Source organism: Tachypleus tridentatus, chromosome 5, assembly GCF_004210375.1.
Source record: "Tachypleus tridentatus isolate NWPU-2018 chromosome 5, ASM421037v1, whole genome shotgun sequence".
Classification (NCBI taxonomy): domain Eukaryota; kingdom Metazoa; phylum Arthropoda; class Merostomata; order Xiphosura; family Limulidae; genus Tachypleus; species Tachypleus tridentatus.
The window spans coordinates 45,725,966-45,748,042 of record NC_134829.1 but is presented as its reverse complement, the minus strand read 5'-3'; the positions used below and the strand labels follow the sequence as shown (position 1 = coordinate 45,748,042).

Here is a 22,077-nt window from a genome sequence, read left to right as displayed (position 1 = left end):
AGGGTGTTGATTTTGTCGACGTGTTGGTCGTCAGTTGACGTGGAAGGACGTCCAGGACGCTCATCATCTTCAATGGACTGTCGACCATCCTTAAAACGTTCATGCCACTTGAAACATGCCGTACGCTTCATAGCAACATCACCGTAAGCCGTGTTAAGTATAGCAAAAGTTTCAGTCGCAGATTTTCCCAAGTTTAACACAAAATTTCACAGCAAGTCGTTGCTCCTTCAGGTCATTCATTCTGAAATCCGCCAAACGAAAAAATCGAACTTCACTTAAAACCGCGTAGCTAATACACAAATAAAGATATCTGCAATCGGGAAATGGCGTCGTAATCAGCTGATCTGTGCAAACCTAGCGACACCAAGCGGATTCCCTTGGAACCAACTGGAGCCGCGCAATTAAAACAGACCTCGTACAATGGCATTCTAGAGAATATTGTGGTTCCAACTTTGTGCTTGGGGTAGGCTCTTTTTTATTTCAGCATGAGAATGTCCCCGTGCATAAAGCAAGGCCCATAAAGACATGGTTTGTCTAGGTTGGTGTGGAAGAACTTGACTGGCCTGCACAGAGCCCTGACACCTCAAACACATCGAACACCTTTGAGATGAACTGGAACGCCAACTGCGAGCCAGGCTTTCTAGCCCGACCTCACTGATGCTCTTGTGGCTGAATATAAGCGAAGCCATGTTTCAAAATCTAGTGAAAAGCCTTCCCAGAAGAGTGGAGACTGTTATAGCAGCAGATGGAAGATCAATTCCATATTAATGCCCCTGGTTTTGGAATGAGATGTTCAACAAGCACATATGGGTGCGATGGTCGGGTGTCCACGTACTTTTGGCTATTTAGTGTAAATGTGTGAATTGGCATTTTGTTTTAAGGTTTAATTTAGTGCTTTTTTATCAAAATTGGGAAAGTGGGGTCGCTTAACAGGTATAGATATTTATATACTGATTGTCACGTTCAAGTTGTTAGACACCTTGATACGTGTGTAAATCAGCCAGTTTAGAGATCCCAAAACTTCGGGTATCGTTGTCTCTAATTTTCACTTACTGATTATTATGAAATCTGCTCTCTGATCTAAGATGCATCTATATTAGATTGAATAACTGGTATATTTCATGTCTTACTTTTCAGTAAATTCTAGATCATGACCGAATTAATCCAATGATAATCAGAACTAATTTAAGGGTGTTCATTTCCAAAGCAAATGCAAGTCGTGTTCGGTCATATCGCGGTTCAAACTTTGGACCTTCGGTGCCTAGAATTCTTAGATTAACCATAGGACACGCCCACTCTTCTTTGTCCTTAATATACCATTTTGCGAATTTCACTGAACTGCTAAAACTGAATTAGTTTCTAAATAGTTTATTCTTTTTAGTGTAAAGTGTACGAGACAGAAAAGGAGTTTATTGAAATAAACATGCGTTGGCTGTTTCATATTCAGAAAATACGATTTTCCACTTTTTACATTGATTTAGTGCGTACTTTTACTGTCCTCGTAACTGATTGGTAACTGCTAATTGTTATTAGACTCTTTTACCAACGAATAGTGGGATTCACCGTCACATTATTACGCCCCAACGGCTGAAAGGGCGAGTATCTTTAGTATAACGGGGATTCGAACCCGCGATATTGGGATTACGAGTCGAGCACCTTAACCACCTGGCCAGGCCGGGCCTTATTAAACAAGCTCTTGTTATGATCCGATCCGATCCTCGTTATTAAAGTTAATATTTCCACATTTGATTAAACCAAATGACTGGGTATATGAAATTATAGTTACGTTTATTAGACACAATAATACGACTTCCTTGTATACTCTCTGATATGCTAAAATATCATGGTGTGTTAGCTAATTATTAAATATTCGGTTTTATTAACTTACCTTTATTCGCGTTAACCTCAGTTTCTGTGGAGGAGATATCATCTTTTCAGATGGTTAAAAATGAGTCGAATATTCAGCAAAAATCTCAGTATAAAATGTTCAAGATTTTCATGGATAGCAGTCGATATCTTCGTCTTTTAAATAACTACTTTGATATATTTCATCAAGGCAGAATTTATTAAGATTTAGAGGTGTCCTTTGCAACGTTAGTTAACGAACATATTTCAATACCAAATCCATATATTAACCTCTGTATGTCTTTTCTCCTTATTTAATCCAAAAACTCACCATAAAACAATGGTTAGTAAATCATGAAACGAATCAGCTAACGTTAATAGATTCCACCGAGCCAACAAGTGCAAATTAATTTCTTGCATTTCGGCACGATTTCCGTGATTGGTTCTTTAGGCTTTTACGTAACAGTCCGATATATTAAGTATCAAATCCTTTAGTAATTTTCTAGAAACTATTTCGTTTTTTCTTCACTCGAAGTTATGACCAAGTTACCATTCTTCCTTTCGTTGGAAACATGTATGATCATCACCTCACGTTCTGAACACAAAAACTGGATTACCCCCATTATTACTGATAAAACCGGACATCTTGGAATTGAAACATTGTGGATAATAAGCAACGTTTTTGAATGTTTCAAAGCTAACTGAATGGATATTTTAGACAGCTATCATTGTTACCAGAGTTCGCGGAGCATCTGTCTGGAGAACTGATGTCGGAGATTCAACTTGTACCGTGACTTACGTCACAACTGAGGCTTCAGAAACGAATCGTTTTTTTGTTTTGTTTTTTTTACAAAGTTAATATTTTCGCTTCCCGCTAGAGGGCTAAATATCGACTTGGTTATACCCGCTACAATCAAATTACGAAGAAACAAAGCAAGATAAAAACAGATAACTCTCCTAGGGATTAGCTAGCGTGTGGACATTAGTTTACACATTAACACTGTTATCTGAATTAACCTAAAATAAACAGACCTTGTGACATAATAATGACTTAGCTAGCTAGATAGCTGCTTTTAAAAAAAAACTGTAATGTTCTAACTTCCCCTGGTGTGTAACAGCATTATTTTGTATTTATAATGTTATGTCAGAATCGTACTACATTTGTTCAAAGTAAGTTTCTGTTTGAAAATACAAAGGAAGAAGATTTGAGTTATTCCGCGATAGATAATAACACAAGAAAAATAAAACGCACGTGCGTGAACACACGCACGTATATAATTAATACAAAGCTGGGATTTGCGGAAGCTAGAAGTTTATGATCTTTTGTTTACCAGAGAAAGAAAAAAAATGCCAATAATGGAATAAATTTTCTTTACAAGATTTGCGCTGCGTCAACTGCGTAAAGATACTAACATTATAAATATAACAAAAGAAGTTCCTCTGGAGAGATTGATAAAACTAACTGTGGTTTAAGCTCTAATAAAAGCGTTAAAAAATACCTGACTAAACAGAGTTTTATGATAAGGAGAGACGGATGTATGATATCTCGAGCTCCAGAGATTCAAGGGCCTCGTTCTAACTTAACTGATGTCAGAAATAGTTGGCCACTTCTTCAGTGTGGCAGAAAGGATGCCTTTATCACATTTCTGTGAGAGAGATAGAGATCCACATGATAATACGTGGGCACTTCGGATGCTACTAAATCCCTCCTTTTGACACTAAGAAAACACAGATGTTAGAGTTTCGGTATTATTTGTATATATTCTTCGCACTGAAGATTTTCAAACGGGTATCAAGTGTAACATTTTAACACGTGTTAAAAACGTTGTTTCTTTATTGAAAGCTAAGCCTACATACTGATGTTGTGACGTGAGTTAATATCAACGACAAACAAACGTACTGACAGAACGAGTGACGTTCCAATAGCTGATCACAATTGGGAAAGTGGGGTCGCTTAACAGGTATTGAACTTTCATTTTGTTGTTGTTTTTAATATCGCGCAAAGTGACTCGATGGCTATCAGCGCTAGCCGTCCCTAATTAGTAATGTAAGACTAGAGGGAAGGCAGCTAGTCATCATCGCCCACCGCCAACTCTTGGGATACTCTTTTACCAATGTATAGTGGGATTGACCGTCACACGATAACGACCCCACGGCTGAAAAGGCAAGCATATTTGGTGCCATGGGGATGCGAATCCGCGACCCTCAGATTACGAATCGCACGCCTTAACCTACCTGGCCATGCCGGGCCGTATAGAACTTTATATACTGATTGTCACTTTCAAGCTGTTCGACACCTTGATAGTCGTGTAAATCAACCAGTTTGGAGATCCCGAAATTACGAATATAGATGTCTGTAATTTTAAATTACTGATTATGATTAAATTAATATATCTGCTCTCTGACCTAAGAAGCGTCTATATTAGATTGAATAACTGGTATATTTCATGTCTCACTTTTCAGTGGATTCTAGATTATGATCGAATTAATCCAGTGATAATCAGAACTAATTTAATGATGTCTTATTAATTCCATTCTTTTAAGGGTTTAACTTGTTCAGTCAGACGAGATAACTTGCAAGCCGATCGGCAACACAGTAACACGGACAAGTTAATGCGTTCTCAATAATACCTAACTTCAACGCTAGATGTCAGCACCATACATGCATTTAACCTACTTACAAATTGTTTCACTTTCGATCCAAAATGGCGTCACGAAAAAGTTACAAAGTGAAGAAGCATTAGAGTTGTATTATAGCAGCTGAAATATTTAGCAGTCAACAAGTTAAATTCTTTAATTTTTTAGACATTTTGTGTCTTCATGATGACTACAGTTTTACAAATAAAGCCCTTCCATATTGCTGTATAAATTCTTATAAGTATTTTTAAAATAAGCTTTATTAATCTTAAAGTAAATGTTAATCATTTAATTTTTCATAACTTTATAAAGTAATGCGCCCCAAAAATACAGGCTTCATATAACTTTGGCCTGGCATGGCCGAATGGTTAGAGCACTTGACTCGCAATCTATTTTACCAAACATACTCGCCCTTTTAGCCGTGGAGTGGCTTCCTAATATAACGGTTAGTCCCCTATTCTCAGGTAAAAGGGTAGCCTAAGATTTGGCGGTGGGTGGTGAAGACTAGCTTCCTTCGTTCTGGTCTTACATTGCTAAATTAGGGACGGATTGAGCAGATAGCCCTCGAGTAGCTTTGCGCGAGATTCAAAAACAACAAACAAACAAAAGAACTGTTTTCACTGACTTGTAATTTAAGAATTCTGAGCAAGGTCCCAGAATTATTTTAACATCTCAAGCTGCTTTGAGAGTTACATATACGTTAAGTAAACTGTCAGGAAGCTATGATTAAATATAAATCCAGATAAGTAAAATAGCTAAGATTTCTCAGAATCGAATATAGCAGCACACTAACGTGGAAACATAAACTCTCATTGTAACACAAACACGTCTAGCTGTGTTAATTTTCATTACAACTAAAACGTAAAGCTATCTGAATGTGTACATCGTCATTGTTACTAAAACACAATCGTAAAGATGGCTGTATATGTTCGATCTGATTGTCACTAAAACGAAAACACAAATATATCTGGCTATGTTCACTCTTTTTGTTATTCATTCTAGTACATCCATAAATGTAATGAATTTGCTCATAAAATGAAAACTTACAAATATTTGACTAACTCAACATTCAGAGTAAACAATATGAATAACAGACAACTTCGTTTCAGTAGAACACAATTCTGATAATTTGGATTGTTGTAACTCAACTTCAAAGAGAGAACCACATAATCTTTGACGTCTAACAAAAGAGAAAATAAATTTATTTTGTGACACACGGTCTTTGCACACATAATAGAACTTGGAAAACTAATTAACTTTTTTACATATACAGAGTCTTTTAAAAACTACATGAAGAGCAGTTTGATTTCACCATCTGCTACTACGGAACAGTTCGAGCCGAAGATCGTCATAAGAATATAATAACACAACAATGTATTAAAGTAGTTACAACACAATAATGTATTCAAGTAGTTACAACACAACAATGTATTCAAGTAGTTAAAACACAAGAATGTATTCAAGTAGTTAAAACACAACAATGTATTCAAGTAGTTAAAACACAACAATGTATTCAAGTAGTTAAAACACAACAATGTATTCAAGTAGTTACAACACAACAATGTATTCAAGTAGTTAAACACAACAATGTATTCAAGTAGTTAAAACACAACAATGTATTCAAGTAGTTACAACACAACAATGTATTCAAGTAGTTAAAACACAACAATGTATTCAAGTAGTTAAAACACAACAATGTATTCAAGTAGTTACAACACAACAATGTATTCAAGTAGTTAAACACAACAATGTATTCAAGTAGTTAAAACACAACAATGTATTCAAGTAGTTAAACACAACAATGTATTCAAGTAGTTAAAACACAACAATGTATTCAAGTAGTTACAGCACAACAATGTATTCAACTAGTTACAACACAACAATGTATTCAAGTAGTTACAACACAACAATGTATTCAAGTAGTTACAACACAACAATGTATTCAAGTAGTTACAACACAACAATGTATTCAAGTAGTTACAACACAACAATGTACCAAAGTAAACACGTTTTGAATTAAACTGCGCATCAAGTGTGTTACTAGAAACAAAAAAAATTGTGTACCTTTGTTAATCTATTATCTATTGTAATGGAGCTAACATAAGTTTGGGGAACACATTTTGTGTAGTTGTGAAATGACCATGTTTTTGTTAACTTACAACATAGTTATTGTCATATCTCACTGATATCAAACATAATTTTTCACTGGTCATTTGTTTTACTGTATGTTTTGTTTGTTCTATGCTGGTTCGTTTTTTATTTATTATTTGCTTCACCACTTATGACCTCATCCTTTATTTTTACTATATATTTTGTATATTGCTTGCTGGTCCTCTTTTGTTACTACTGTATTGTCTGTTATGTGTTGGTCCCTTTTATTTACTATATGTTTAACTGTTACATTTTGGTCCTTTATCTTTACTATATGTTTTATCTGTTACATACTTGTCTTGTTTTCTTTAATATATGTTTTGTCTGTTACATCCTGGTCCTTTTTTCTTTAATATATGTTTTGCCTGTTACATACTGGTCCTTTTTTTCTTTAATATATGTTTTGCCTGTTACATACTGGTCCTTTTTTCTTTACTATATGTTTTGCCTGTTACATACTGGTCCTTTTTTTCTTTACTATACGTTTTGCCTGTTACATACTGGTCCTATTTTTCTTTAATATATGTTTTGCCTGTTACATACTGGTCCTTTTTTCTTTACTACATGTTTTGCCTGTTACATTCTGGCCCTTTTATCTTTACTATACGTTTTGCCTGTTACATACTGGTCCTTTTTTCTTTACTATATGTTTTGCCTGTTACATACTGGTCCTTTTTTCTTTACTATATGTTTTGCCTGTTGTGTACTGGTCTCAAAAGAGCTACGGCAATAACCAAGCTTTGAACAAACATTCATTTTAACAACGGTTGGGATTGAAAAGCATTCTAAGGAAACATAGTAAAGACGTTTCGTTTCAAGAATATACAGGAGAGTTTGATGAACCTTGCAGTTTAAGTCCAGTTCTATTAGTAACTCCCATGTGTTCCAAAGCGGGTATTTATTTGTAAATGGCAAGAATTATTACATATGTGAGTGGTTTTACAGATACCACATGTAATATTATCTACTAACTTTGAAGTCAGAGTGAGAGTCAACATTCTTTGGTTATTAAAAAGACACTGACACGAAGCAACGATCTGAAGACAGTTAGGAGTTTAATCTGAGAGTAGAAGGGCCTACGTAGCTTGGAGTTTTAACAACAAAACTTTGTTTACCAAGGTAAGGAACAGCGACATTTTGCAACATGACTGTACACTATACAGTGGAGTTATTTTCTTAGTCAGAAAGGTACACGGGAAGTTTTCTAGTAAAGATGAACTGTGACCGTTTTTTCTTAAGGTGTCCTAAAGGAAAGTTTGTTCATTATGAAGAGAGGTAGGACCTGTGAAGGTGTTAGGACTCAATTTAGTTTCAACGATTTTGAAGAAAACTTTCAAAGTAGTAAAAGTTTTCCTTCTCTAAACGAACGAGTTTTTAATTTCACAGAATAATTCCAAATTGCGATGTTGAGCGTTTGAAAGATTGTGGAATTTGTCAGTGTCTTTATACGTTCACGAACTGTTGATAACACAAAGTTTACATTTTATAAGCCAATCCCTAACTAAGCCTATATATAAGTAGAAACCCGTTCTTCCCGTTGTTGCATTCAAATAGTTTTTCCCATGTTCTCTCGTTAAACTGAATATTTTATAATTTCCTGACATCATCCCTTAAGTTGTATATTAGAAATTACACTAAAGAATGTTTATTTTATTATTGTTACAAAATATTTACTGAAGATGGAATATGTGTAATTCCAAAACGCTCATTAAAGATGTTTACAATGGCTCTAGTGGTTCTGCTATTATTTGTCAGACTTTGTTTTCCACCAAATATATGAGGCCCGGCATGGCCAGGTGGTTAAGGTACTCGACTCGTAATCTGAGGGTCGCGGCTTCGAATCCCCGTCACACTAAACATGCTCGCCTTTTCAGCCGTTGGGGCGTAATAATGTGACGGTGAATCCCACTATTCGTTGGTAAAAGAGTAGTCCAAGAGTTGGCGGTAGGTAGTGATGACTAGCTGCTTTCCCTCTAGTCTTACAATGCTAAATTAGGGACGGCTAGTGCAGATAGCTCTCGTGTAGCTTTGCGCGAAATTCAAAATAAACCATACCAAATGTATGGAATATTTTTTACCTTTGTAACTTGGCCGAAGTCACTAACTTACATCTACATTACCCCTGTACATGTGTTTTTATCGCGACATTACAGTAGAATACAGTTAAGACATACCATAAATGAAATTTCTGTTTGGATCAACTATGCAACAAGGTTTAGGAAAAGCAGTTGAGTGGTAACATGGAAACAAAATGGGTGGTTAAAAAACACAGTTAAAATGTAAATACATATTTTAGAGCATGCGTATAACAGTATCGATCATTTAACATTATATATTAACTTCATATTTTTAACCACTTCCGTGATTTGCCCAAAATAACTCGGGCGTCCTTCTCGTTTTTCAAAAATATTTGCCCAAGTTAATTCAGGCGTCCTACATTTTCCAAAAACATGTCTTTACAAATTATTTTTATTTATGTGCTCGAATTTATTCGCATGTTATCATGTATTACAATAGACTATCATAAAAATAAATAAACAAAACTACTTTTTATTAGCTTACCTGCAAAAAAAATGGTACAGATTGTATTAAGTAATATTAACAAAATAAATCACAATACACAGAATTGGACTCTTGACGGGTAGCTCGCTAATTAGTAACCTATCTCTGGTTTAGTGTAAATACATATAAAATACAACAGACATGTCAGGAGCTAATTATAGAAACTGACCGACTATTTACCACCAACTGACCAACTATAAGATTAGTTCCAATCTTTTACGAACACGACTGTAACATTAGAACCAAGATTCGGGAGAACCAACATCAGCTACTAACTTTAAATACGTTCCTACTGTAATTTAAGTAATTATGTACTCCATTCATCGTTGGTGTAACATCAGGCAGTGTTGGTAAAGGTAGTTTAGTGTCGCTTGTCCTTATCTGAATTACGAAATTACAAAACCTGTTTCACTTATTTATCATATTGTTCAAACGATATAAGTTACCTGATTTTTTTTAAGTTTCTTAACTCCAGTTCTATTTAACCAGCTTGGATTTTTTAAAGTGTGTTATATGCAGTATACTAACAGGCCCGTTACCAACGTAACTCCTTCATGGTTTTCGTCGTAAAAACTCCGAGTAGAACTATATTATGAATATCAGATTACAAGATTAAAATACAGCATACACTACCAATGTATAGCTCGGGGCTTCAGGGCGGAATTTGCTGCATGTACGGCTGATTATGACACGTGATATATCGATTTTTCATGGGTAATACAGCAGTTTATCGTCTGCATCGCCAAAGCACAAATATTCGGTTTTATTATTTTTGAAACAAATTATGAAATATCCAGGAATTGTTTTTGATACACTTTAAATAAGAAAAGAGCTTTAAAGTCTTCACATATAAACAAATGATATGGAAAAAAGAGAGACAGGTAGATAGACAGATTGATGCTTAGACGGTCAGGAGTTGCCAAGTAAACCAAAAAAGACGAAGGCGTTTTTGTTTTTTTTTCAAAAGTGTCATACTACAACCACATGAAGTTAGGCTGTCCGTGCCTATAGAAAATATAATAAACATGAAGTCAGGCTGTCCGTGCCTATAGAAAATATAATAAACATGAAGTCAAGCTGTCCGTGCCTATAGAAAATATAATAAACATGAAGTCAGGCTGTCCGTGCCTATAGGAAATATAATAAACATGAAGTCAGGCTGTCCGTGCCTACAGAAAATATAATAAACATGAAGTCAGGCTGTCTGTGCCTACAGAAAATATAATAAATATGAAGTCAGGCTGTCGGCGCCTATATAAAACATAATAAACATGAAAATAAGCTGTTCGTTCTTACAGAGTGTACAATAAACATAAAGTTAGGGTATCTAAACATAATGCAGGCTGTCCTTACCTATACAAAACAAAGTAAAGGTGAAGTTAAGGTATCCGTGTCTGTGTTAAGCACAGTAGCATTAATTAGACTATTTTTGCCTATGTAGAGCACAGTAAATACAAAGTTATTTTATATGTGCTTATATAATTCTTAACTATTTCAGTAGAGTATGTTTTCTGGTATTAATATTTATTATAGAACTAATAGCTTTAACTTGGAACTTTCGTTTAACATATATTAATTTTAATAGAATAAACAGCTTTAACTTGGAACTTGCGTTTCATATATATTAATTTTAATAGAAATGTCTTGTTTAATGCGTTATAAGCAACTTTCGCAGTATGTTTATTATTAACAAATAATCTACACATGAATGCGTGGTAGTTCGGTTTTAGCAGCCGATAGACTGGCTGTGCGTTTTTCAAGTACAAACATTTAACTCATACCACCGTTATCGTTCGACCGATTTGAGATCTAATAACAGTTTTGGATTCAGGAGGTCAAACCCTTTTGATTGATGTATTTGATCACGCCCATAGATTACTCCAATGCTGCTTAAAATAATTCCAATTTGAAGGTGGGTTGGTAGAAATTCTGATGAGTAATAAAATCAAATCATGTATTCGCGTTTCCCATTCTGGTCTTTAAAAAACATAGCTAATAAAAAAGTAAAAAAAGAGAAGATTAATTTATTGTAATCCTACCTAATCGATTTCAATTACTGCGGCTATTTAGGATTCCTCTTTAACAGCAGTAATTTTAATTGACTCTTGTTAATAACATGCAGTGTGTCCTGCAGGTTGTTTGGGCTGCACTACATATTACCGTGCGTCTCGGTATTACAACCAAAGATATATTTCATTTTGTGTAGAATGTAGGTCACACGACAACTGCATATCTTCATCATGGTAAAGTGCTTTTACGTACGTAGTACACGTTGTAAGAATACCTATGAGTTTCCCGACTTTCACTGCTTCACGTTTGCAGACATACGTTGCTAAACCAAATAAGCTCAATTATGCTTTTGCTTTTCCACCCGCTAGTACAGCGGTATGTCTCCGGATTTACAACGCTAAAATCAGGGGTTTGATTCTCCTGGGTGGGCTGAGCAGGTAGCTTGATGTGGCTTTGCTATAAGAAAAAACACACACACACGCCTTCGCTTTAATAAGAAATTGTACTTCCTGTTGTCCAATCACAAGGGTGAAAATCAGCGAAGTTAGAAGATTCACCATCAACAAGGATTGAAAATCTGATGACAGTAAAGCGTATCATCACGTGGCTCAGGGCATTAACCTAAAAATGTTAGGTGATTTTTGAGGGCTACAAAAACAGGAGTGAAACCGTATTTTTCAGTAACATAATAATAATAGTTCCAAGAAGTGTGTTCATCTTTGCATAGTGGTACATTATACAATTATAAATGATACAAATGTCTCGTGACAACTCCTTGAATTGGTGATTTAGTTATAATTATGTGGTTTTATTTTTTATGTGTGCATGTGAGAGAAATCGAAACGGTACTCACCACGCCTTGTAAATTGGGAGAGGGCAGATTCAGATAGCCAGCTCCTTTACCGTCACGTGCTGTTAGAATAAGAAAACAAACATTAGAAATTGATGAAAAGTTTAAATTTGATAAAGAAAATAAAGAAACCTCCATCACAACTGAATGTTTCTCAGAAACTTTTGTAGCAGAAAGAAACCATATAATTAGAAAAATATTTCGTGTATGTAATGAAGTTCAAATAGACTTTGGAAAGGTTTACGTAATATATTAAGTATTAAATTCCTGGTCAGGCATTACCAGGTGGTTAAGGCGATCGAGTCGTAATCTGAGGGTCGAGGGTTCGAATCCCCGTTACACCAAACATTCTTGCCCTTTCAGCCGTGAGGGAGTTATAATGTGATGGTCAAGATTACTATTCGTTGGAAAAAGAGTAGTCCAGAAGTTGGCGGTAGATGGTGATGACCAGCTGTTTTCTCTCTAGTCTTACACTGCTAAATTGGGGACGCCTAGCGCAGATAGCCCCCGAGTAGCTTTGCGGGAAATTCACAAACCTCAAAAAAAAAAAAAAACCAATTAAATTGCTGTAGTATGTCCGACAAATATCAATAATCAAATGACTAATCATACAGTATACACCTAAATCTTGACATAGGTTAAAAAACAATGTGTGTATTTCTTTTAGGAGGGATTATGTTACGTAAATCAGTTATCAAGCATTTTCTATTACGTGATTATAATTTCCACTAATTGAGAATAATATTCTGTAGTTCTCAGAATCTGTTACATTAGCATTTCACTAAATATAATAACAAACTAATGGCTGAATATTTTACTGAACATATTAAATAAAATTGAAATGTTTAGCAAAAAGAAATAAACACCCTTTAATAAAACTTAAACCTCAGAAAACTGATAAAAGTTCAGACAAAACCCTGTAAAAATAGGGCAGGGTGTGGCAGTTGATTAGCCTAATTATGAATCTGAGAGTTCATGGTTGTTATATCGTTGCTGTATAAAACGCGTTCCATTTTAAGGTTGTGGATGCGTTGCGAAATTGATAGTAAAATCTGACTATTCGGTCAGAAAAGAGTAGGTTAGGAGTTGACAGAGGTCTTATTGACCAGCTAACTTTCTTCAAATTTACCAGCTCAAAATTAGTGACGGTTTTCCGCATTCAACCCTTGTATAGCTCGAGGCAAACATTATAAAGAAAGAGAGAGTAAAAATGAAATATTCAGAAATTGTCATATCTTGGAAAATTGTGAACCCTGATTAAAAACATTTTCGCTAAATTAGTGTTCCTTTGAAAAAAACAAATAAAACTACACACATAACACTTTCCAAAAGCAGAGGAGCTTTCCAAACTAGTTCTCCTAAAGAAATATACCAATCAATTTGAGAGAAAATTATATAATTCCATTATAAATAATTAATACTATTAAATTTTATTTACCATAATGGGATTGCTAAGCCTTTTATACATGTATAGTTTCACGTGTGACCTACCATTCTAAATTTATGGCTTTGGCTACGGTATTCTATAGAGATTTAATAACTGTTGATGCCTTTACAGGATATTAATAAAGGGAGTTTTCCATTTCAACATTCAGTGTTCATTATTTTCATACAATCCTCTAGGTCTCCAGAGATTAGGATGCATCGTTTCATTGTCTACTGATAGATGTGTATGTTTCTCTGTCCTTGAACAGGCTTAGCTTACATTAGTTGGAATACCTGTTCTAGAGGTACTATGAGAACCACTTTTTAAAGTCATGCTGCGTCAACTTCACGTCGCTCAAATTACACACACATTAGAAAAAAAACACGTAAATAACAAATGTTTCTGAATGTTTCAGTTTATATATTTTGTCTGTTCTGTACTTTTTGTAACGTACATTGATGGACTTAAGTGAGGGGAAGATGGAAAACTGCTCAAACTACACTTCATGAGCTTTGTACCAAGAGAAAAAGGGAAAATGGAACAGTGAGGAAGTAATTTATATCTTGGAAGTTGAAGTTCAAAGCTCTATTGGTGTCAAATAACAATGCTGCATTTGTTTGGTTGCAGTTCTGTAACAATAACCTAAAATAAATAAAATAATTGATATATCGTAACAATTAACTGCCCATTGTTTAATGGGCTGACCAGATTTTGTTTCAAACATGTTAATAAACATGTATTTATATCAGATAATAACTTTCTATTAGTTACAAAACAACGTTCTTTATCTGTACATTTGAAACTTCTTTTATGTGTCATATAACAGCCTCCATTTTGTAGCAATGGGTAATTTTATCTCTGTACGGAATGGAAAATTTCACCTCGTAATAGATTAGAACCTTTCTTTTATCACGTGACGACTTTGTCCTTGTACCGGCTGACAAAATCTTTTTTTGCCACGTGACAACATTTTCGTCGCATCGTACAACAAACCCCATTTTCGTGCAATCTTAAAACTTTCTTCTTGTATCAGATGAAAGCCTTTTTCAGAACCAGATATCTTCCTTTTTATCAAATATAATAACTTCCTCTTTGTGCGAAACGACACACATCCCTCTGCGCCAGATGTTGTCTTTAAATCTGAATCACCTAACATAGTGTCTTTTTTCCATTGGAAGCCCCCCCCCGTACCGTCTTACAACGTTAAATTCCAGGGTTCGATTGTTCCTTGGTGAACAAGATACCACTCTTAATAACAGATTAGTAGATAGAAAAACACCTGATGCTCTAAAATGCCAAGCTATACTTTCAATATTTTGTATTTCAGTCCGATGTAGCAATAGCTATCAATATAATATCGCTTTTCAGTCGTTCAATAGTTGTAACAGGTTCTTGCCTGCTTTATTATGGTATATTATCTGGTCATCCTATAAGTGAAGTCTGAAAATTTAATACAGAAAGTTCATCACCATTTTTGTCTTTGTAGAAGACTTTAATGACTAAAATATGTAGTTGGATGTGTATAAAAATGTTCAGACAAATAAAAGAAACTAATCCAACTCCACTTGTTCAGATCATTAATCAAATAAACCCTTATCAAGATGGATGTGTCTGAGGAGCACATTAGGCATATAATGATTTATGAATTTGCAAAAGGCAGCAGAAACTACACGGAACATTCAAGGTGTTTATGGTGTAGAGTCTCTCAATAAAAGAAAATGTCGAAGGTGGTTTCAGAAGTTCAGATCAGGTGACTACAGCTTAGGTGATGTGCCACATTCAGGTCATCCCGTTGAAGTTGATGATGACTTACTGTTGGTTGCAATTGATGAAGATTGTGCTGTAACAGTTGAAGAACTAGAACAGAAGCTTAATTCAACCCATTCAACAGTTAACCATCATTTGTAACAGCTTGGAGAGGTGTCAAAACTTAGAAAATGGATCCCCCATGATTTGACAGAAGCCAACCTTAGAGCAAGAGTGGACATTTGCACTTCTCTGCACTCTCGTGAACGTACTCACCTCTTGTATGGACAGATTAGTGAGTAGAGATAAAAAAATGGATATTTTATAAAATTATTAAGCGCCACAGACAATGGCTCATGCAGGTAAGCTGGCTAAAGCACAGTCCAAAATGGACCTCCACCCTAGGAAAGTCTTGTTAAGCGTTTGGTGAAATATTGTTGGTGTGATCCACTTTGAGTAGCTGCCACTTAGTGTAACGATTTCACCAGCTTTCTGTTGCCAACAGTTAGAGCACTTGAATGCTGAACTGAAAGAAAAGAGGCCTACTTTGATCAATCGTACAGGTGTTGTGTTTCACCAGAATAATCCACGGTGTCATACAGCAAGGATCACATCTACAAAGATTGAAGAGCTAGACTAGGAAAATCTTCCACATCCTCCTTATTCTCCAGACTTTGTCCCATCTGATTATCATCTATTTCAATGTTTGCAGAACTATCTTGATGGAAAAGAGCTTGGAACACATGAAGACGTCAAAACTACCATCTCTACATTCTTTTCCTCCAAACTCCAAGAATTTTATAGGAGTGACATTTAGAAGCTTGTGAATGATTGACAGAAAGTAATTAATAATAATGTAACATACATTATTGATTAAATAACATTAAAAGTGTTTGATTTTTTTTTCTCCGTTACTTAACATAAAACGTGGTATTACTTAAGGGATGACATTTTAATCGAATCATTCACGTCTTTAGAACTAAAGATTTTATGTTGTGGAAGTTACAATAAAACGTTTAAAGATTTTCTAAGAGAAAGATAGAATAAAATAGTCACATCTCTCAGGTATGTCCATTACCAACTGAGAAGTAGACCTGTTCTTCAATACTATTAAGTAAAATAAAAACTCGTTATAACGAACTAGGAACTGCAATAACAGATCTCATTCCTTCGGTCTTATCGATTTAGATAAACGTCATAGCAAAGTACCAAACAGTCTTGAAATGCAGCAGACATAAAACACACATATATGTGTATATGTAAATCAAACCTTTTTTTAAAAAAAGATTCTAACGATTAGTCGATAGCTAAGCTCTCGAGTCTGTTCTATCAATAAGATATTTTTAGATTTGTAGTTTCGTAGAGTCAACATAACAGATTCACTGTGAAACGAAGACAAAACACTGGAAAGAATATACGTACGGTTCAAAGAAAAATAAAAATTCCTTAATGAATCGTTATTAAAAATTCACATATACAATTGAAGGCAATAACACAATTGTAGATCAGTTCTTTTTGTTGTTTAAGTTCACATATATAGTTCAATACAATAACATATTTATAGAACAGTTCTTTTGGCTGTTCAAATTCACATATATAGTTGACGGCAATCACACTTGTAAAACAGTTATTTTGATTACTTAAATTCACGTGTATAGTTGAAGGCAATAACAAACTTATTGAACAGTTCTTTCAGTTGTTTGAATTCATATGTATATTTGAAGTCACTAACACACTTGTATAACAGTTTTTTTTTGGTTGTTTAAATTCACATACATAGTTGAAGGCAATAACACACTTACAGAACAGTTCTTTTGATTGTTTCAAATGAGCAATTAGTATTATAAAACATTTTAGTTTGAAATTCTTCAAATACTGTTTGAAGCAGATCAGTGAGGTTATTACTGCCCTATGGTATATATTTCACAATTATCGATATTACATCAAAGCTACCAACTGAATGGCTTAGAAATGAACAATGTATGTAGTACTTACACACAGCATGCTTTAATTTAAAAGCCCATTCATCAATGTATTCGCATGCCTTATTCATTGACTTAAAAATCTATTCAACAATTTATTCACACACTCTAGTCTTGACTTAGAAGTCTATTCAATATGGCGGACGTATCACAGATAGCACTTTGTGTAACTTTGTTCTTAAGAATAGGAAAACCAAAACAATACCTGAAAGGCGTAAAACTGCCTAAGGAACTCTTCACAGCTCTGATGAGGTAACTATGTAAAAATCCAACATTTTTCTTAGGAACGCACCCTCAAAACTGTAAGGAAACATTGTAATTTAATGTTTTTCGTTACAGTTTTGCTGGCATGATCATACATTTGCTGGCGTGCTCGTCTATAATAAAATATGTTATATTTTTACATTGTAATGGTGATTAAGGCACTCGAGTAGAAATCTAATGGTCGAAAGTTAGAATATCCAATTTTCTACATTGTCTACATCCATGGGGAAGTTATTTAGTAACGTATCACCGAAAAAAACTAACATAAATTGTTATTCTGGTTTGTATAAGTTGTTTTGAGCACTTGTTCGTCAAAAAGAAAAACATACACACCAGTGTTGTATGGAAGGCTGTTCTTTTGGTATAACATCTTTCGAAACAGATCGGCCCGCCATGGCCAAGCGTGTTGAGGCATTCGACTCGTAATCCGAGAGACGCGGGTTCGAATTCCGGTCGCACCAAACATGGTCGTCCTTTAAGTCGCGAGGGCGTTATAAAGTGTGGTCAGTCCTACTATTCGTTGGTAAAACAGTAGTTCAAGAGTTGGCGGTGGGTGGTGATGACTAGCTGCCTTCACTCTAGTCTCACACTGCTAAATTAGGGACAGTTAGAGCAGATAGCTCTCGTGTAGCTTTTCGTGAAATTCAAAACAAACAAACAATTGATTTCTTTCGATCACTGTTATTTTTATTTACGTGTCTTACTTTGCACGACCTGGAACTTGAAAAGATGGAAAACATAAAACACGATTATTTTTGGTTCCGGGAGGTTTCGGATATAGTTTAACACTTTTCGTTGTTGTGTTCAGTGAAGTGTTAGAAGTAATAAAGATTTTATATTGCTGCCACCTGACATGGTTAGCATTACTTACCCTGCTGAGATTGTTTATTAGTATGGTCCAACTATCCTGTTCTACGTGATAAATCGCAGAACAGCGAAATAATTTCCTTTGATTTGAAAAGCTCTTCGCTCTTTGCCGAAGCCATCGTCAGCACTTACAAAGTAACAAAACTCGCCTTAGTGATCAAGTGACGTCATTCTTCACCGACATTACCTTGCCACAACATTTACGCGATAGCTTGCAAACAGTATTGTTCCGCTGACGTCATCATACAGAATGAGGCTGAGAGTAAAGATATAACACTGCTATTACTTTTGACGTTTTTGGACCTTTATCCTCAATGACGCTAGTTTTTTTTTTAAAAGGAAAATTCGTCAAATTTCTTTACGATCACCAAGAAAATTCGCTACACTCTGATATCTAAAGCAGAATGTTTGTTTGTTTTTGAATTTCGCGCAAAGTTACACCAGGGCTATCTATACTAGCCGTGTGAGACGAGAGGGAAGGCAGTTAGTCGTCATAACTTACCGCCAACTCTTGGGCTACTCTTTTACCAACGAATAGTGGGATTGACCGTAACATTTTAACGTCCTCACGGCTGAAAGGGCGAGCATATTTGATGCGACCGGGATTCGAACCCGCGGCCATCGGATTACGAGTCGAACGCCTTAACCCACCTGGCCATGCCGGGCCTAAGCAGAATGAAGTTTTACATTTCTTGTTTTGAAAATTCCACTAACGATATATATATATATGTATATTTAGCTACTGTACTTTGCTTGCAATGAAATTTTTCAACTTCAATTACTGGAATGTGGTTATGATATGTGCATACAAAATCAAAACAGTACTTGTATTCATAGTCTATGGAGAGGCCCGGCATGGCCATGTGGTTAAGGTGCTTGACTCGTAATCTAAGGGTCGCGAATTCGAATCCTCGTCGCACCAAACATGCTCGCCCTTTCAGCCGTGGGGGCGTTATAATCCCGCTATCAATCCCACTATTCGTTATTAAAAGAGTAGCTCGTGTGTTGGCGGTGATTAGTGATGACTAGCTACCTTCCCTCTAGTCTTAAACTGCCAAATTAGGGACGGCTAGCGCAGATGAGTAGCTTTGAGTAAAATTCAAAAACAAACAATATGGCTCGGCACAGCCAGATGGTCAAGCCACTCGACTCGTAATTTGAGGTTTGCGGGTTCAAATTCCTGTCGCACCAAACATGCTCACCCTTTGAGCTGTGAGGTCGGTATAATGTGACGGTCAATTACAGTATTCGTTGGTTAAAATGTAGCCCAAGAGTTGGCGGAGGATGGTGATAACTAGTTGCCTTCCCTCTAGTCTTACAATGCTAAATTAGGACCGACTAGCGCAGATAGCCCTCGTGTAGCTTTGCGCGAAATTCAAAACAAACCAAATTTTATGGAGAAATACTAAAACTTAGAACTAAAATTTCAAATACTTGTATTACTTTACTTCATTCGTTTGGAAAATTATAACAAATATAAAATAATTTCGGTTTAAAAAAGCTTTGTGCCAGCGATTTTGACCTACATTTTAGTGGTTTGCGTGGCATTACATTACAATAAAACTTACAGAAAATTTCTACCCTCCGATACCTCCGACTTATAACTTTAAAGATTGAGATTCAATACCTGCAATGGGCAGAGCACAAATAGCCCATTGTATATAGCTTTGTGCTTTACAGCAAACAACAATATTTTTGAGAAATCATTCTCTACTGGCCAATTTTTGTAAACACATTTTTCAGCCTTGTCGTGATGTAACGCCACACAAACTATCGATATAACAACCACGAAGTGTTATCAATAGAACGGCTTATTTTAGCAACCTCTAAGATATCGAGCCTGGAATAGTCTGGTAGTTAGCGTAATCGGCTAACAATCTGCGGATCGCGAGATCTAAACCAGTTTTCGAACATGCTTACCCTTTCAGTCGTATTAATGTGACTGTCGATCCCACTATTCATTTATAAAGAACATAGAAAGAGTTGGTAATGGGTGCTTTCAGCTGGTTGCCTTATTTGTAGTAAGTAGTTAAAATTTAGGACATCTCATCTACAATTAGGACCTCAGCAACTTTGCCATGAACAAAACCAAAATCACTTTAACTATGTTTCAGGACTTTAATGAAATATTGAAGTTGCAGTTTAGAGCACATGTTTAACTGATTTGTAAAACGAAAAATGCAATTAATCGTTTTTGTCTAAAACATTGTGAAAACATAATCAAAACAAAGAAAACAAAACAATGAGGAAAATTTGAAAGAAACATAAACTTACGAAATAGTGAGGTAAACTTAGAATACCCAATTAATCAAAGCATTTTGATATTCATAAATATTAAAAATTCAAACTGAGCGGAAAAATACAGAAAAACATACGCAAAAAACATGCACGAGAGAGAAAGGCGAAGAAATCAGTTAACAAGAAAAAAGTGAAAAGTTAAAATATAAAAGGATTATCCGATGACTTAAAGGTAAGTTTCAGGGACTACAAAAGTAGAATTCGGGGTTTGATTCTAGCGGAGAGACCACCTCAGTGTCACAGTGGTATGTCTGCGGACTTACAACACTAGAATCCGTGTTTCGATACCCGTGGTAGGCAGAGCACAGGTAGCCCATTGTGTAGCTTTATGCTTAATTCTAAAGAAACAAATAACATTGCACAACAAAGTTTTTGCTTCTTGAACACTGTTGAGTGGTCCTTATAGATTTTTGGCTGCTGATCACGAAAGGCACATCCAAATTTGCCCATCACGTACCGTTTCATCGAAATCTTCAGTTTTCACCTGGACATTGCTACAATGGAAAAACGATATCAGGGCAACTGGAATTTGTCAATGCTTGCTGACTACTGTTGGACACTGCAACGAGATGCACCGGACATTAAATACAAACGAAAATCAGGAGCAAAACACTTTTAATTATGTTGAACTTAATAGCGTATTAGAAACATAAACGCACATTAAATACGTTATTGTCGGTAAACAGTTAACTGTCTTTTTCTCAGAGTTCCTACGTGATGAAGCAAAACCAAAACTATATTTGTGTATACCCACCAGGTACCTGTGACAATCAGCAAAAACTTTTCAGGAAGCAAAACGTTTCAACGAAACTGTTGTGCAATGTTATCTTCGCAGAGTACGTAGTGCAAAAAATTACTAGAAGTGTATGTAGTTTCCAAATACACAAAGGAACATGGAATAATACAGACGATAATCAAAAGTATATGATAATAAAAGAGTGGCTGTAGCCAAACAAGGATACGATGTGACACAGGGTACACAACCTACGAAATTCTGGAAAACTAAGCAGGAGAAAAACGCATATGATATGTCTGTAAGTATATTCTCAAAAATAGCTGAAACAGCTTTGTACAATTTTATAATACTTTGTCATGTTCGATGAAAGTTTTAAGGTACTTAAAAGCGATTTTATTTTATAACAACCTTCCATAAGAACAAAAAAAAATTTCTTTGTAGCTTAAAGTCTGGGAGCTTATAATACTAAAAAATTCTAATTAAAGTACATGAAATTCCAGAGCTCAAATAATCCATCGTTTAAGTTCGTGCTTAACAAAAGACAAACCAAATAAGCAATATCTAAAGAAAACAAATTTAAATTCTGGGATTGTTGGGAGATTTTGTAAGATTTCGAGGTATATATGTATAGCAGCTTTAAATAACAATGGTGCTTGTAAATTGTATTGGAATAGTTTATACATACCACGTTTGTTTGTAGTTA

At 35.3% G+C, this 22,077-nt stretch overlaps 1 protein-coding gene across 1 annotated transcript in view; it reads right to left on the bottom strand.

Annotated features, from left to right (window-relative positions):
* LOC143251073 (uncharacterized) overlaps positions 1-22,077 on the bottom strand; it is a 257,132-nt gene that overhangs the window by 83,647 nt on the left and 151,408 nt on the right. Inside the window, exon 3 of the mRNA XM_076502426.1 lies at positions 12,059-12,117. Within this exon, the coding sequence (XP_076358541.1) occupies positions 12,059-12,117 (59 nt within the window). The remainder of the gene's footprint in view (positions 1-12,058; positions 12,118-22,077) is intronic.